The 16215-nt window shown below is 36.5% G+C and overlaps 1 protein-coding gene across 4 annotated transcripts in view; it reads right to left on the bottom strand.

Moving 5' to 3' along the window:
- Positions 1-14149, bottom strand: part of LOC103770662 (calcium-activated potassium channel subunit alpha-1-like) — a 57696-nt gene extending 43547 nt beyond the window's left edge. For all 4 annotated transcript variants that reach the window (XM_008937933.1, XM_008937935.1, XM_008937932.1 and 1 more), the window contains exons 1-3: positions 14030-14149; positions 10908-11132; positions 7577-7769 (exon numbers count right to left, since the gene is read on the bottom strand). In XM_008937933.1, the coding sequence (XP_008936181.1) occupies positions 7577-7769; positions 10908-11132; positions 14030-14110 (499 nt within the window). In that variant the 5' untranslated portion in view covers positions 14111-14149. The remainder of the gene's footprint in view (positions 1-7576; positions 7770-10907; positions 11133-14029) is intronic.
- Between the last annotated feature and the right edge of the window lie 2066 nt (positions 14150-16215).

Raw genomic sequence — 16215 nt, 5'->3', positions numbered from 1 at the left:
GGAAAAGAAATTATATGAATGTTGCAAAAAGGTAATACTAAGTGATTTATCACAGTGATTTAATCTTCAAAAACTGGATATTTTTGTGAGCAAATGGTGATGTGGGATGTGCTGGGAAGTTAAGATACCCTTACTCATTTTTCAGCTATTAACTTTATTACTTAGGATGGTCAGCCTTTGTTTTGAAAAAATAATAATGAAACTGCACTACAACAAACATTTCAAAATTCAGTTATTAAACAATAATCAACCAAGTAGAAAATTTCATTAATTGGATTATTATTTTTGTCATTTACCACAAAAGATAATAGCAAAAATACAAGGAGCATTCAGAAACACAGAGCATAAAAACATCCTTAATCATGTGCTAACTCTACATTAAACTATCAATCCTTGAAACATTTACTACAAACCTTTCACTTTTTGCCACCAGTTTTTATTTATTTACTTTTAATATTACATCTACATTTAATATTCTACATTTAGTTATATGCTTTCCTAAGGAGGTTAAGTAACTCCTTACATTCTCAAATTATTTATCTGGCTTAAGCAGAGTTTGATTTTCTGTATTTGAATGTAAGGCTCTTTATTTCTGCATTTTCGTATAACATAAGAAATTAAACATAGGAAACAGTTCTGGAGTTACCACAGAATACTGAATTCCGTAACAGCCTAACAAGTAACTGCATCTAAGATTATCAAACCCTATATTCTGAAATTTTCACTTAAAAATTTTATTTTATGACTATATAATAAGATAAATAAGATTGAATACTCAACAAAAAATCCTCCTTCAGGAATAAAAGTATTGTTTTGAACTTATAACAAACATCTCTAACAGCATTACAATATAGTTATCTCTGAAAGTGATGCAAAACCTTTGCTAACTAAGCACTTCAGACAGTATTTATCATTTCTATTTGTTTAAAAATTTTCGTTTCTAATCCTGATAATACTATAATTGTTCTCTCTCTTTTGCTAACATTTCAGAGATTAAAAAAATCAAATATTATTGATTGGTAGAGGGCAAAAAGAATATATTACCTGAAACACAATGGAATGTATTCTAAAATTCATTTTAATAGGAAATTTCTTGCAGCAGTTTGCAAGACTAAGTCCACTCAAAATTGCAGTACTTTAAGAATTAATCAACAGCTTGTGAAATAAACCTAATGAAACTCAGGGGTTAACTGTTTTTGTCCTTTCAATCAAAGCTTAAACCAGCTCCAACAAAAAATTATGACGAAGCCACAAGTGGTTTTTAAAAGAACTGGATCAAATGAAACTAAACTTGTACAAGGTTATTTTTAGCTTCTGTAATCTGTTACACTTGAAACATAGTATGTAAAATTCTGACAATATTTACTTAATTTTGATAAGATTTTCCCTAGAAGAATCCTGCCAAGATGTATGACATGTATACCCAGTACATGTATACCCAGTTCATCCTCTCTTTAGTTTTTTTCTCTTTATTCTTTCTTGCTGGAGGATCTATTACAAGAACTGTAAATGAAGGCCCTAAAAAGATCTCTCGTGTTCCTGGAGAAAATAAGCTGAAGTCATTCAGAAAACATCCACAATTGTACCTATTCTGAAATATGCCTACCCTGTTGTACTGTGATCTGTCTTGGAACATCCACAGAAAACATGTTATTATACAGCCTCCCCTTTCTCTAATTTAGACCTGCTTGGAGCAATAAGATTTCTTTTCTTTATTGTTTAGTAAGTGTTTTATAACAAAATGTACTGTTCTTATTATAGGACTCAAGATCTAAATCACTATCCAGTAAAGAAAATTATTGAGTTGGATATCTAAAGTTAATACCCAGAGGCTACTCTGGTACAGTATTTATAAATCTCTAAACAGTTAAGCATAATTGTCTTTCTAGTTTTTGGGAAGAAAGCCAAATAGTGGTTTTAGTTACAACTGAAGAAAAATATTTTGTGTTGGGCCCTGTTCATCTGGTGGGTAAAACAAAGAGTAAAATTTCCACAATCTAAGACTCTGAAAGAAGATAGAAACACACAAAAAAACGGGAACTATCAATAGATGCTACTTGAAGAAGAAAGGATGGAAAGGTCAACAGAATGAAGGAAGGGAGAATTACTGGAGGCCTCCCAACATAACTACCAAGGCAGAGCCCCTCCCAGACTCAAACTTCCTCGGTGATTTCGAAAAATGTTATGGCTAGGGAGCACAAACACTTAACATGCACCTAATATTCTTTGGTCTCCTCTCCAAAATACTTCTTGACAGAAAAAGCTCACTTGGTATTTGAGGTGAAAGAATGAGAATCAGGAAGAATCAAGGGACAATAAAAACAAATCTCCAGTACCTGAGGGTGACCTTTTTTCTCCACCACAAACATACCTCTTTACAAACCCTTCTATGATGACAATCAGTCAACATCTATAAAAGGAACTACAGGATAAAAACAAGACTTCCTTTGTCACAAGTAACACATCTGACTGAGTTTATGAGTGATTTTGTGAAGAGATGGGCCAGGCTCCAACTTTACAGCATTTTTTATCTCAGACGCCAAGATATCTTAATGAAAGTAACAGTTTGCTGCTGCTTCAGTAGGATACACCTTGGCCTTTCTGTCCTTGGAATAGAGATGTCCCAAAGGCAACAAACTACCCTGATGATTTCCAAAAGCTCATTTTCAGGACATCAGTTTGTACTCCTAACTTCTAGCAAGCTTAAGGTGTTGCCAGGTCAGCTTTGAAATGTTCAACGCAGACAGCCATGAGAATGCTTTCAGCATCAGAGCTTTCAACAACACAGGTCCAATTTGAAAGAGCTTCTTGTTCTTTTTGAGTAGAATGACACATTTTTATGGAAAGGAAACTAGTAAATCTTTCCAGAAGAGTTAGTAGGCTTTTCCTTTGAAGGAAGGCATCTTGTTTCCATTAACAGTTCTGTGTAGTTGTGTGTTTGGTTGGTCATACGTTGCTAGAAAGCTGATGATGAACATACATTTGACAACAACTTTACTGTCATCCACTCTGGGTACTCCAGGGTCCTTCACAAGGTCCAAAACAAAGACTTTGGTGTGAAGCGCAAATTCTTTTTCTGTATCTTACAACTGTGAGCTAGCTTTTTTTTTTCTTAAGGAGGTCAAGGCACAGCACTCTGGTTGGTTAAAATGCAATTCTGGCAGGATCAGTTAGGACACAAAGCAGGCAGACCAGGGGATGAAAGTGTTGTCACACTACTTATAGAAGGTCTGGATAATTAATGCTACCCTGTCCAAAAGCTTGGGAATATTTTAACACTATAAGGACACACTAGTAAGTCCTTCTTCCTGCATGAAATGGGCTGTGTGCATATTAAGTTCATCTTGAACTGGCAATGAGAAAATCCTTTGTTGATATAAACCACATTAAGTCAGTACACTTTTAGCAGTTGACTTAATCCATTGGGAAATGGTGGACCTATTGTTACAGAACGTTCCCCATCAGGAAGCCTTGCTTATGTCCATTCTCTTGTTACTTCTAGAAGCCTCTCCTCTCAGATAGCATCTTGGTTCATTTGTTGGTGTAATGATATGTCCCTGTTTGGAAAGGGCATATTTGGATGGATACAGATGATTGGCTAGTGATAGATGTCTATATGCCTAGTACTGTAAGTGACCAACATCAAAGTAGGTGATGAGGGTGAGGTTCTGGGGAAAAGGGAATGAAAACCTCAATTTTGCAGTTCTTTTTCTGCTACCAACTTAGAATGATTGACTTCTAGATACAGCCCTGTACTTTAGCACTGACCAATAATTATGGCTTATCTGATGGTTAAATAAATTTGCATCCTGCTTTTTACGGCACAATTCTTGTAACAGTGTCATCTTTTGTCTGATGTTAGAGTGAAATAATCACAGATAAAAACTGGAACGATCCTTGTGCATTCAATAACCTATCAATTAATTGACTGAAATTATCTTCTTTTTCAGAGGCATATGCATAAATCATATATCAGGTTTTCATGTGAGATTTCACTGCTTAGTGACTACAGAATTATACTAGTTTATTACTTAGAATAGCAAGGGTTAGATTACATTGTTAGTTCCCTCACTAAAAATCTCACAGCTTACTTAGCCCATATGTTTCTCAGGCTGTTCACATATTTTGTTTTCTTTTTTTCTCACCCTGCCACAGGTCAGCTGACATTCTTCCACACACCCAGATTTTCTAATGTCATTGTTTCCTATGATCAGTAATAGCAGTCACAAAAAACCAGAACAGAACACTCTTTTAAAGGATGGTGTTGGTGAGGAATGTCTTAATTCAAAATCACACATTCAAATCTAGGAACACTGAGACTGACAGTACTTAAGGTTTGTACCAGCTAAAATGTTAAGGATAAATAAGTATGTTAAATAATATACGAATGCTTAAGCAAAAGTTAAATGACAATTCACTCTGTAAATAAAGGTACTAAACTGCCAGTAAGGAGCTACAAGGTGTTTCTAGTATGCTTGTGTTGACCAGCAATAATTGAATCACCTGTTTCATGTAATTGCCATGATAGTTGTATCCACCGTATGCTAAATCTGTATTTCATAGACAAAACTGTCACATTGGATAGAATCCCCAGTAAAGTTTGTGATATCTACTGATATAATTGCTTCTGACAGTCTAAACATTGTATTCAAGGTATTTCAAGAAAATTTACTATACTGAAAGCAATGCAACCAGTCCAGGAGCTGTGGATACTACCAGGAGAGAATTTACTGAGAAGATAACTATTTTCTGAAGCAACTGCTTTTAGAAGATCCCCATCCCTAGTCAGTGCTCCCAAATAAAATAGGCTGCTTGTTATCTGCCTTATGTTATGCCCTGTTTCCCCAGAAAAAGTTATAGAGAAAGAATAATTTATTTTTGTTTATAAACATGCAGACTGATATTTACCTGAAAAAATGTCCAAAATTTCTAAGTACGTGCTAGCCTATTGTGCTTCTGCTTCTCTGCATCAGCAACATTGAATAGGGCTTGAAGGGATCCAGAACACAGACCCAGTCTACACTTCCTGACATACAGGGGTTATGCTGTAGCAGCAACCCGGATATTAGAGAATAATAGAACAATTCATGCTGGAAGGGACATCAGAGGTTCTCTAGACTGACTTTCAGCTTAAAGCAGGGATAGCTATAAGGTCAGATCAGGCTCTACAGGCCTTTATGCAGTCAGGTCTTGAATGCCTCCAAGAAGGCAGAGTAAAAAATGACAAGTGTTCATGGGGTGCATGAGACTTTTATAGTTAGATTTTTCCATCCTCATTTAGGGATGGCCTAAGATCCAGGGTACTTCCAGAGGTAAAATACAACAACCAAGTGTTGGAAATATCACTTACCCCTGAGCAAAGGCAGAAGAAAGAAATTCTCTCAAACTGCCCATGCTCAAGAACAGAAAGGAAAGTGGGGAGACATTTTATTTCATGCAGGATTTAGTTACATGGGATAGGAGATCAAGAAAGACCCACCAAAGAGCATCCAATAGCCTGGTAAGTACACATTTGGTTTTGAGACAGAAAATCTCAAATATCAGGTCTAAATCACCAAAACAAGGAACCTCCATGCTGGTCTTCCACTTCTGTAATGAGTTTCCTAATCATGACTCTAAGTTATCATAGTGTAAGCAAGTTAGTCTTACCAATTTTTAAAGGAAGAATTCTAAAATATGTAAGTTTTTATTACTTCTAAGCCACAGATTTTAAACTTCAAATGCCTATGGGAGTGAAAAAAACACCTCCTCCTTACTCTAGATTTTAAACTTCAAATGCCTATGGGATTGAAAAAAACACCTCCTTACTCTTCTGTTTTGCTAATTACATGGCCCAGCAGAAAGGATATGGCCATCAGCAGAACACAGACTTTACTATCCAATTCCAACAAATACAGGAAAGATATGATATGGTTAACAACAGGAGGAACAAACAGAGCAATATATTCACTCATAGTAGATGATGTAACAATGTAAAGAGTAAGCCAAGCTAGGAATCCAGTAATGCGGGAAGGAATAAACCAAGTCAAAAGTCCAATCATAACCATGCAAAAGGCACTATAGTAATTGCCAAAGAGAAGCACTGTCACGTACATCACTCTTGTCCTGTCCAGCTCTCAATCCTGCCCCACCACTGCTGGGAACTCTGGCTGCAGTGGATAGTCAGGGAACCCTTCAAGTAACAAGGAAGCCGCATATAATACACCCACCCAATTCATTGAAAACAGAACCAGCTCTTATACTATCAACGTGAAAGGCAGGATACCTGGTGTTAATTTCCTAATTGTTTTTTACCCAAGGTTGGCCAGGCCTTGAGAGAAAACCAGGAAGTTTTCTGCTGCTATTAGAGAATCCTCTGCCTTGTTGTGGGAAACATCGATATATCAGTTTTGATTTAGGTTGCAGGGTTTAGACCCCAGCACTTCATCTTCTCAAAATCTATTTGTTATCCAGAGAACTATCCTACTTGACTTTGAAAATTTCAAACTTTTACATTCCTTGTATAATTTAATCCAGTCAGTTAATTTAATTAGAGTCAGTTTTATTGCTGACTGTAAGAAGCAATTTTCCACATTCAAGAAGTTTCCATATTCACGAAGTTACACTGATGCCTCTGATATTTGGCTCATAATTTGTATTTCCTGATTAGAGTGTAAAGAAAAAGTGAATTTAATCTTAGTTCTCAGAGTTCCTTGAGGGAAAACTATCTTTAGGTCATGCTCGTGGGGAAACTGCAGACCAAAGCACTACCCTTTCTACACCTACATTTACAGCAAGGCTAGATCCAAAGGGAATATTTGCTGCAGCACTTAATAGGTTTATCAAAGGTAGGACTTCAGCTGTGTAAGCTGCAAGACCCTTCAGGGATTAGAAGAAGATTGTTTTTACAATGATGGTCTTTGCTAGGGTGCTTATGACTGCTTTGCAGCTGATTTGTACAGGCAGACTTGGTGCAAAATAGCCTTTGGCTAGCTTTGAATCAGTCCCCAACTTTCAGCAGAGACTGGGATTCTTTTGAGTACATGTCAAACTATGGGAAGAAATCAGCTTTGAGTTAATTCTAAGTGAGTTTTTTGAGCAAAAAGGAACAGGAACTGTGAACATAATCTACAACTCTTGTTCTTTTTATTTTAGTTCTTGGCTTGTATTACTCAACTCTTTTTCTCTGTGGTTGCAACACGCTTCACATAAAAAAGAAATCTTGTTAGATAGAAGCTTCAGGTATTCCAAAGTATGAGTTAGCATTGGTTAGCTTTTGCTACATGCCCTGGTAAGAAAGCCACAGAACAGGACAGGGTGAGAAAGCAAAACTTTCATATATTTTCTTGGAAAATTTGAAAACGAGAAAAAAAATACCAGTTTCATGTTCATTCATTTTTCCTCTGCAAGATGTGCTTTATGATGTAGCAGAAGAAACTACATGACTATCCCTTTAAAAGCCATCATACCAATCAGCAGGTTTAACTGTCAAGCAAGCTGATGTAGGGCTCTTTGAATTACTGAGTGAGGGATATTCTTCCTGCCAGGTCCTGTCCCCTGTAGGCACTACAGAGAAGTATTATAGGGCAGTCCTTACCTTGGGAATTAGCCTGCAAGACCCCAATGCTGTCATCAAACTGCATAGATTTGATGTTGAGTGACGCCAAGATGCATTCCTTGTCCTGCAGCGAAGCATCATCAATATTATTCTGATTGGCTGACAGGATAACGCACATGTCGCAGAGGTTGATGTTGACAGCCCTTAAATCAGCCCGACTTAATGGTGTACCCTTCGGCACAGAGAAAAAAAAATGGGGGGGAAAGGGGGGGGGGCAGGAGAGGAAAAAAAGAAAAACAAATTAAAGATTGAGAAGGAGCTTTGGGAAATTATTTAACAAGTATCTTTTTTATGCTCTGACATTAAGCTGGTCTAACTATGTGCCAGGGAATAGAAAATGTGTGCTAATCTAAAGGGTAGTTGGTGCTGATGGCAGCATTTTAGGTTCAGTCTCAATACTCAGTCAAGCTATTACTAACAAACAAGAAACAGGAATCATGCCAGCATTCTACATCTCATCAGCAACTTGAAATTGTCTTGATTTAAGTTGCTATCATGTGGCATCCTCTGGCTCTCCGACTATAACAAGGGGTGTGTTTTAAATGCCTATTTATCTACTACCAAGTCGCAATGGTCTTAGGCAAAGAATAGCAATTTAAACGGGAAAGCATTATGTGTACTGCACATCTGAAATACAATCAGGATAAAGCTATTTTTTTTCTACCTGAAGCAATACACAAAAAAGATTAATCCTTTTCAACGCATGTTTTTGTTCCTTCTAGAAGGAAAACACACTGACCTTCAAAGTTGTGTGATTAAACCCTTTGAAACAGAAACAAGACTTTATCTTAATAGGCACAATTCATGCAACATTCCCTGCTTCCACAATTCTCAATCAGAGAATGAAGTAATTAGAATGAAATGTAGTAGTCGATGGAGTTTTTTTCATAGTTAACACAACCAAAACATGGCACAACCCATTATGTTTTGTTCTAAGATAACACTTGCCTTTCACATCCAACAATCCATATCTCTAGTTACAGAATATTAAAGTCTGTGTCACAGGGGCTGCAAGGTCCAGGGAAAAAGAAAAAAAAAAAAGATTTTTTTATGGAAACTAAATGCTGCTCTGCTGCCTCACATGGTTTGGTACCCAAAGACTCTAATGATGATGATAAGACTAAGCTGTCCCCTTGTCACACAGTGACTTTCATAAAACTAAGTCAAGATCCTACTCTTCCATCTCCTGATCACTTTCAGTGAACATTTCAGTGAACATTTCCTGAACTCCACTGACAATATTCAATGCAAAAGTGAATTTAAAATGGGCAAAGTGAAGGCAGAGCTCAATTCTTATTCAGCAACTGCCACCTAGTTTCATACCAGCTGGACTGTTCCATGTTACTTTCAATAATTTGAGGCATGGAACCTTGTGGAAAACAGTATATATCAGCTATGATTTAGTTATAAAGTACTCAAAAGTATTTCAGTGATGATTCCTGCCACCTTAATTCTGTCCTTTGTGTCTGTACTGTGAACCAAGTGAAGCAGGATTCCTGTGGAGAAAAATAATATGCAATCATGTAATTAATTAAAGGCTTACTTTTAATGATTTTATGCAAAGGGACAGAATTAAGGCTGCTTGAACATATTTAAAATTGGCATTTGCTTACTTTTTAAAAGTTTACTCAGCAGCTTAAATGCCTCTTTTAGTACAGATTTTAAGTGAAATTTCCACTTCTGTATGTTTTAAAAACACGACAAATCATTTTATATTAATCTGTAACCACATCCCCATCAGATATCAGCAGCAAGTTTTATCTCGTGAACCAAAGCACAGAGAAGTAGGAAATGAGTTTGTGTGGCCTCCCTTTACATATTATTCCTACCAGTGCGATCTGCGAAAATTTAGTAGACTTTAAAATTAGTATGAATAGATTAGAATAGTGCTGATATTTTTAATTTTCTATCACCATTTTGAACCAGACAGGGTTAAAAATAAATAAATAAATAAATAAATAAAAAGCAGTAATGAAGTCTCAGTATTCTTCAGGACCCTCAATTTAAGTTGGTCCAAAACTACTCTAAGTTTGGGTGCAAAATGATTGGGGAATGTAAAGGTGGTGTACATTTCCTTGGCGCCTCTTCAGAATTCAGAACTGAAACTTTACAAATATGCATTATTATAATGGATAGACATACACTGGATAGTATGGAAGTACTAGTTGGATTCTGCTACACAGGATTACTAATTTAATTCTGATTCCTTAGTCTTTAGCCTTCACAGTAACTGGAGTTAAAAGGGATTGGCAAGAACAGTGGGATATTAACTGACCATATCTGATATTGACGCTACTTTTGTCACAGCACAAAATTTCGCAACGCCATCCTTTGGATCAGTTTACAGAAAAAAGCCAATGGCTAACACTAAAATTGCATTTACAGTAACCTACAGTCTGAATTAATCATAAAGTGAAAGCAGTCTTTCCATTTTATAGCTATTTTCCCAATCTTTCTGTTTAGGTTACATTATCTATTTATGTTTAATTGCTGAAATGTAATTATTAAGAACAGGTAAATTTATACTTTTTCATTCTGATAAAAAAATCCAACCTAACTTTACTCTGTAGTGTACAGAGCATTCTCTTTCACGGGCTTGCTTCCCACCTGCTTACATCTTTAAGGGTCATTTATAGCTATGACTACTTAAGATCACTAGCTTGGAGTGCTTCATTTGTTTGTCCTGGAGCTCAAGTTTCTACATCTTGGGCACATAAGTGAATGATAATGATACACAAGAGAAAAAGAACCTCTAAACTGTGATTTTAGCAGTTGTCCCTACTAAAATCAATAGGAGCTTTTAATCAATTTCAAAAGGGTCTGGGTTTTGTCATACTGCCACACACGAGTATGGTAGGACTCTGAATGAATACACTATGCCTTATGAAGCAGGCCATCCTACAGAAGTTTTTATTAATATAGACAGATATTATGTAGACTTTTTTTTCCAAAGGTTTTGTGGGTATAAATAATGTCATAAATAACAATTGTCATTCTGTCAGGGATATCACAACATCAGAACTGGCTACATGCAGTGCACTACAGTGACTGTTCGATATATAACACAGCTAATACATTTGATAGCAGCTGAAATTCATTTGATGAGGATGACGACGAACCAAACACTGCTGCAAATATCGTCTAATAAGGTCTCACAGGGCTCTGTTTTCATAGACACAGTACAGAGAAAATCTAAGTCCTCAGGCCTATAAGTAGACAAAAGTAAAAAAGCCTAAGATCAAAGTCAGTAAGAATCTGTCCAGTTGGTGTCCTAAATAACAAAGTATCAATAATATGGCTTTGGACTTACAGGCAAGATTGAAACCTTGGGGAAGTTATGCAGTGTCTCCCATTCCCTTCTCAGGTATTCAAGTGAACCCACAAACACAATGTGCTTGAGTTCATGGTAGTGAAAGTTGCTGGCTCGTAATGGCATCACTAAATTTCTTAATCCAATCAAAGCAGATTTAACATCCCCAAATATGCAAACGACTACATGCCCACTTAAAACTGTCATCGCTGCTTCACTTCGAGTCTAAAAAACAAAACAAAACAAAACAAAAAGACAAGGGAGAAATGAAACAAAGGGAAGCTTAAATCATATATTGAGTTTTAAACCAGGAAAACCGCAACTGTCAATATTTTTCATGTGCAAAGAATCAGTTTGATAATAGCTGTTCATTTTACCTTTATTTGTCCTTCATTAAACATACTCAGCAAAGAAAATTCCACTCTTGTTTGCAAGTCTTGCAGTATTCAGGAGGACATCATACTGGACCAAATTCCAGTCCTGGGTATGTTTCTACACATGTGGATTAAGGCTCTTGTTCTAATCAAAGTACTATGGGTTTAGATAAGAATAGAATTTCATCTATGAGCATTTTGGATTATAGAAAGGAGATGCAAAACCATGCTTTAGCTGACAAATCACTAGTGGGGGTTCTTATGACCAATAGGAAAAGGAAAATGTCAGTGCCCAAGGGGTCTTAGTAGGGCTTTGCGGTATTACACTTATCTTGTGAATTGAGGAACATATTCTCTTAGACTCAAAGTTTTTATTTTAGGACAAGCTACTACTACCCTGAGAAGCAAACAAAGAATGGTCTACACTGCTCTGCTTTACAGTGGATGCCCACCATGCACCACAGAGTTTCTCTCAGTAAGAAAAAAATTGTGTACAAGATCATGATTAACACTAAATTTTCAAGCCTACTGGACTTCTTGAGTAAGGAAGAAAGAAAAAGAATTATCTCCTTGTATCAGTGACAAGGATAGATTTTTGCACTAATTTAATCAGTGGTAATGTCAGTTGAGCAGGCAACTCAAACACCAAGATGATTAAAGTCATTAGGAAAAAATTACCTTCATTTCTGGAGTCAGTCTTAGCATTACTGTACTCCATCATGTAGCTGCAGATCCACCGATACCATATGGCCAAGAATTGTACACTCAGTTGTACACTTCTATTACACAGAAGTTTTGCCAATGAATTAAACTAAGACAATGATGAACTGCAAACTTTTCCCCTCACTTATCCACAGTATATGTCCTTATTCTAAATTATAGAAGGATGACAATGTGCAATACAGATTGGAATACGCAGCAAAGGTTTTCACTGTGTTAAAAGAATGGGAACTCTGATTTGAACTTTTCTCATCTGTTAAAAATTACACGAGCTTTCAATTTATCTGTGGCAATTACACTGAATTTCATACAACTGTACCAAGAGAGTGGTTTTGGCCCTTCAAACAGCAGAAGACATGAGCAAATGCTCAATTGAAGCGTGTAGGTCGCCCATGACTCTGCTTATGGCTCCGGAATACTTAGACTTTGCAAGACAGAGATTAAAACTTGAAAGAAATTATGTAAAAAATGTCACTCTGTAGTTATTGATCTGTATGTAGCCATGTACATTTGACTGTATATCAAAAAAAAAGTTCTTACTACCAGATACAGCTGGAATCTCACAGAGTCAAAGCAGACGTTGAGCAGAAAAATTAATTCTTTTCTGATTGAGGCATCATTAAGTATCAATTAGAAGACAACCTGGGAAATCTCATCATCTTCAAATTATGTACTAATTTGTACCTGTGTGGTCTCTCAGGACAGCATTAAACTTGCATGGATATAAATGTAGACATAAATTGTGGACTATGAGTTTAAAAAGGTATAGGGAAGCATTTTGTTGTCAGCATCTTTATTGGTGATTATACTTGAAGCAGAAAGAACCTGGCCAGACTTACAGACTCACAGCCTAGCAGGAAATAAAACTGACATAGCATCACCAAGACATGATAAATGAGGCACTCCACAGCACCATGTTTAGAGAAACACTTTTCAAAGTGAAACAATATGTAAAGATTGTTGTGTAGAATGTGTTTAGAGCATGAAGGCAGATTTCTATCACTAGTACAAAATATGGTACGGTAGGTTTGCCCCTCCTTGCCTGCTGAATAAGTATAAATGCACACTATTTAAAACAGCCAAACTCCACCTCACAGCTCAGTCTCTAGAATTTGGAATTCACTTGCTTGACTGTGAAAACACTGATAGTGCAATTCCAGGCAATGTTACAGTTATTACAGAAATCACTGAGGAGAAGAGAAGGCAACTGTTTAACCCCTGATTGCTAGAATCTGCTTGGGCTGTCACCATCATCGGCTACACCACTCCACAGTGCAGGAAAATGTAAGAGAGCAGGCTCAGGAAAAGCTTTATAAAGTGTGACAAAGTGAAGATCCACCAGGGAGTTCATTTCAAATATCATCAGTTTTGCGTATGAGATCTGGCGTTAGTTACTTGTTACCCTTAGGTATGAGTACATGAACATAAGTGGCACAAACTTTCACCAAGCAAAACAGACTGTGATAGGCCTTCTAATTAGTCTTAATGACTTGAGTCAGTTTGTCGGCTTCCCCAGTTAAACAAACAAAGCATACATAGACTAGGTTCACTGCAACATGTTAGAAAGGCAGAGTAGTACTACTACTTACTCTTGCCTATTTGGGCCTCTTGAAATATTGGAAATTGAAAAAGAAATTCTAAGAGAGCAAAATTCACATCAATAAATAAGAAATAATGCAAAGCAACATTTGCCTCTATTAGAATCATTACTGCCTTGTATAAAGAGATAAATGGGGTATGTAAAAACTATTTCCAGACTTAATTCTCTAAGGATTTGATCAAAATATACAAATTGCAGGTTAAGAAAAATAAATTCTCTATTTTAGACCAATTTTTATTGCTGCAGTTGACATACGGATTAAGATAATCATAGTCCTTTAACCAAAATGCCAACTTTGATTTCACCATGCTATTTCTGATTTCAATACACTGGATTTAATGACAGTAGAGATTAATTTATTAATCCACTGGACATCAGTTCTAGTTCAAATAAACTATTTTCAAGCAGAACTTATCATCAATACCTACCAAAATGACCTTTTCAATATCCTTGGCTGGACACCAATGAAACATCCCTGTAGAGTCGTATTTTTTCACATTGGCATCCATATTGTCAATCTGCTCATTGCCAGGAATTAACAAAGGGTCATGCCTGGAGAAAAACAAGTTGAGGAAAACATGAATTATAGATGGAAAGATATCCCAAGAGCTGTGTACAAAGAGGGATGAAAGTTAAAAAAAGAAATGTATTTACACTTTAACATGCTTTCAGTGTAGGCACTTCTGAGCAAAAGCTTAAAAGAAAAAAAAAAAGCTAATTTTTAAATTTTGGGTGCAGTTTTGAAGATTTTGTATCCTCTTTCTACACCAAGAACCATTTAATTTTAAGCCGGGCTTTCTGACACTGTCACATTAATAAAAGGTTTTTTCATTCCAGTCCCACCCCTCTGAAATAAATATTGGAGTTGCTATTAGTATCTGCAACGAAGTAGAAGGGATAGGAACAGAGCCCCATGCTGACTGACTGGCATAAGTATGGAAAGCCAATTACTTGCTTTTACCACATACAACTTCTGACGTGATGCTCTTCGCAGTAAAAGCTTTAACAGGCTGCACTTTAAATATTTTAGCAATTTGCCCAATCACATTTTGCTCTCCCAAACTGAAGCCCTTTAAAGATTCAACAGTGTGTCATTTTAGAGCAGACTGACTAACAAATGCCCACATCTGGAATACACAATTTTAATAACAAACAACAATGTCCATTTTCTCTGGCAATTCTACCTGTAATAACCTTCTAAGTGTTTTTGCAGCAATATTTTAAAGCACAAGGCTTTTCAAAGGAGAAGCAAATAAAAACCATTTTAATAAACTTTCTCACCAGCTATATAGTTACATCTAAGCACAGTCACATACAGTTCATTAATTTATATGCTAAAATCAAAAATTAAGCTAAGTACTGAGTGACTCCAGCACTCTCAGAGGCTAATGAGGACCCCTAAGTAATTGCATTATACAATACCATTAGAAGGAAGATTGTGATTACAAGGCACAAGGTAAACTGACCCTAAAATCTGAAATTCAAGGAGGGAACAGAGCTGGCAAAACTACAGACTTTACTTAAGGATTTTGTCATGAGTGCTGGACATATCCTGATACAGAATTGTAACATTTCAAAGAAAATATCTGCAATGCAGGAATATGGCAAGTAGCCTGTTGAAGAAACTCCAAACTGTAAAGTTTACTGTTTTTAAAGAATATGAGTCAGCTTTAAGAACCTTTCTTGTGCATTGTCTACTGAAGCCATAGACACTGCTGTACACAGTGTATGATATAAGTTAACTTACCCTGAACATAGTGTGATATGTTACTATGCTTAAACCAGTTATGCTTGCGTGTCATCTCTAATGACATCTGGGTGATTAATTTGTGTAATTTTATAGCCACTGATTATATCCATTGAAATCAGTGGAAAATCCTCACTCACTTCACTCCAACAGGGTCAACTCCATAGAAAGTGGCTTAGAAGAACTTGAGAAACTATTAATACAATGTTGCATTTAAACCACGGTCTTTTGATGTTTTAAGAAAAAAAGAATGTACTACAGGACAAAGGTATAAGTCAGACTCATCTGCAAAAATAAACACTATGTTTTCAAAGCTTTTTACATTCATTCAACACAGATACAGTTCAGTGCATTTCACTATCAACCTACTGGCAACAGAGGATTCTCCACAGGACTACCTTCAGTCTCTGACCCTACTCCTTAATCCTACTACTTAATAATGGAAAGGCCTTGCAAAAGTGTGCTCCCTCTTTTGTGGGAAGCAGAAGTGATTTGGTTAAAAGCTGTACCAGGAGTTCTGTAATGGCTTTTTGTTGGTTTGTTTTTAATTTCTAGAAAAATACATAGACTCTGCATTCTCTTAGTTTTGTGATGAGAACACAAAGATAGAACAGTGATGCTATTTATAGGGCAGTTCTTGCTGCTCATAGTTGCATGTGGTACTGTAAGGTCTGCAACCATGGGTACAATGCCACAGGTCCCATATTTTGGATAGATCTGCCTCACAGGGAGTTCTGCTGTCTCCCTGGAGCCAAAGTTAAGGACATCACTAGGAAACTTCCCAGCCTAGTAAGGTCCTCAGATTACTCGCCCCTGCTCTTCTTCCAGGGGGGAGGTGACGATGCAGTCACACATAGCATGAGAACA

The sequence above is a fragment of the Merops nubicus genome, unplaced genomic scaffold (genome assembly GCF_000691845.1).
Source record: "Merops nubicus isolate BGI_N331 unplaced genomic scaffold, ASM69184v1 scaffold17663, whole genome shotgun sequence".
NCBI classification, from domain to species: domain Eukaryota; kingdom Metazoa; phylum Chordata; class Aves; order Coraciiformes; family Meropidae; genus Merops; species Merops nubicus.
The sequence above is the reverse complement of the archived record's forward strand: the minus strand, read 5'-3'. Positions and strand labels throughout refer to the sequence as shown.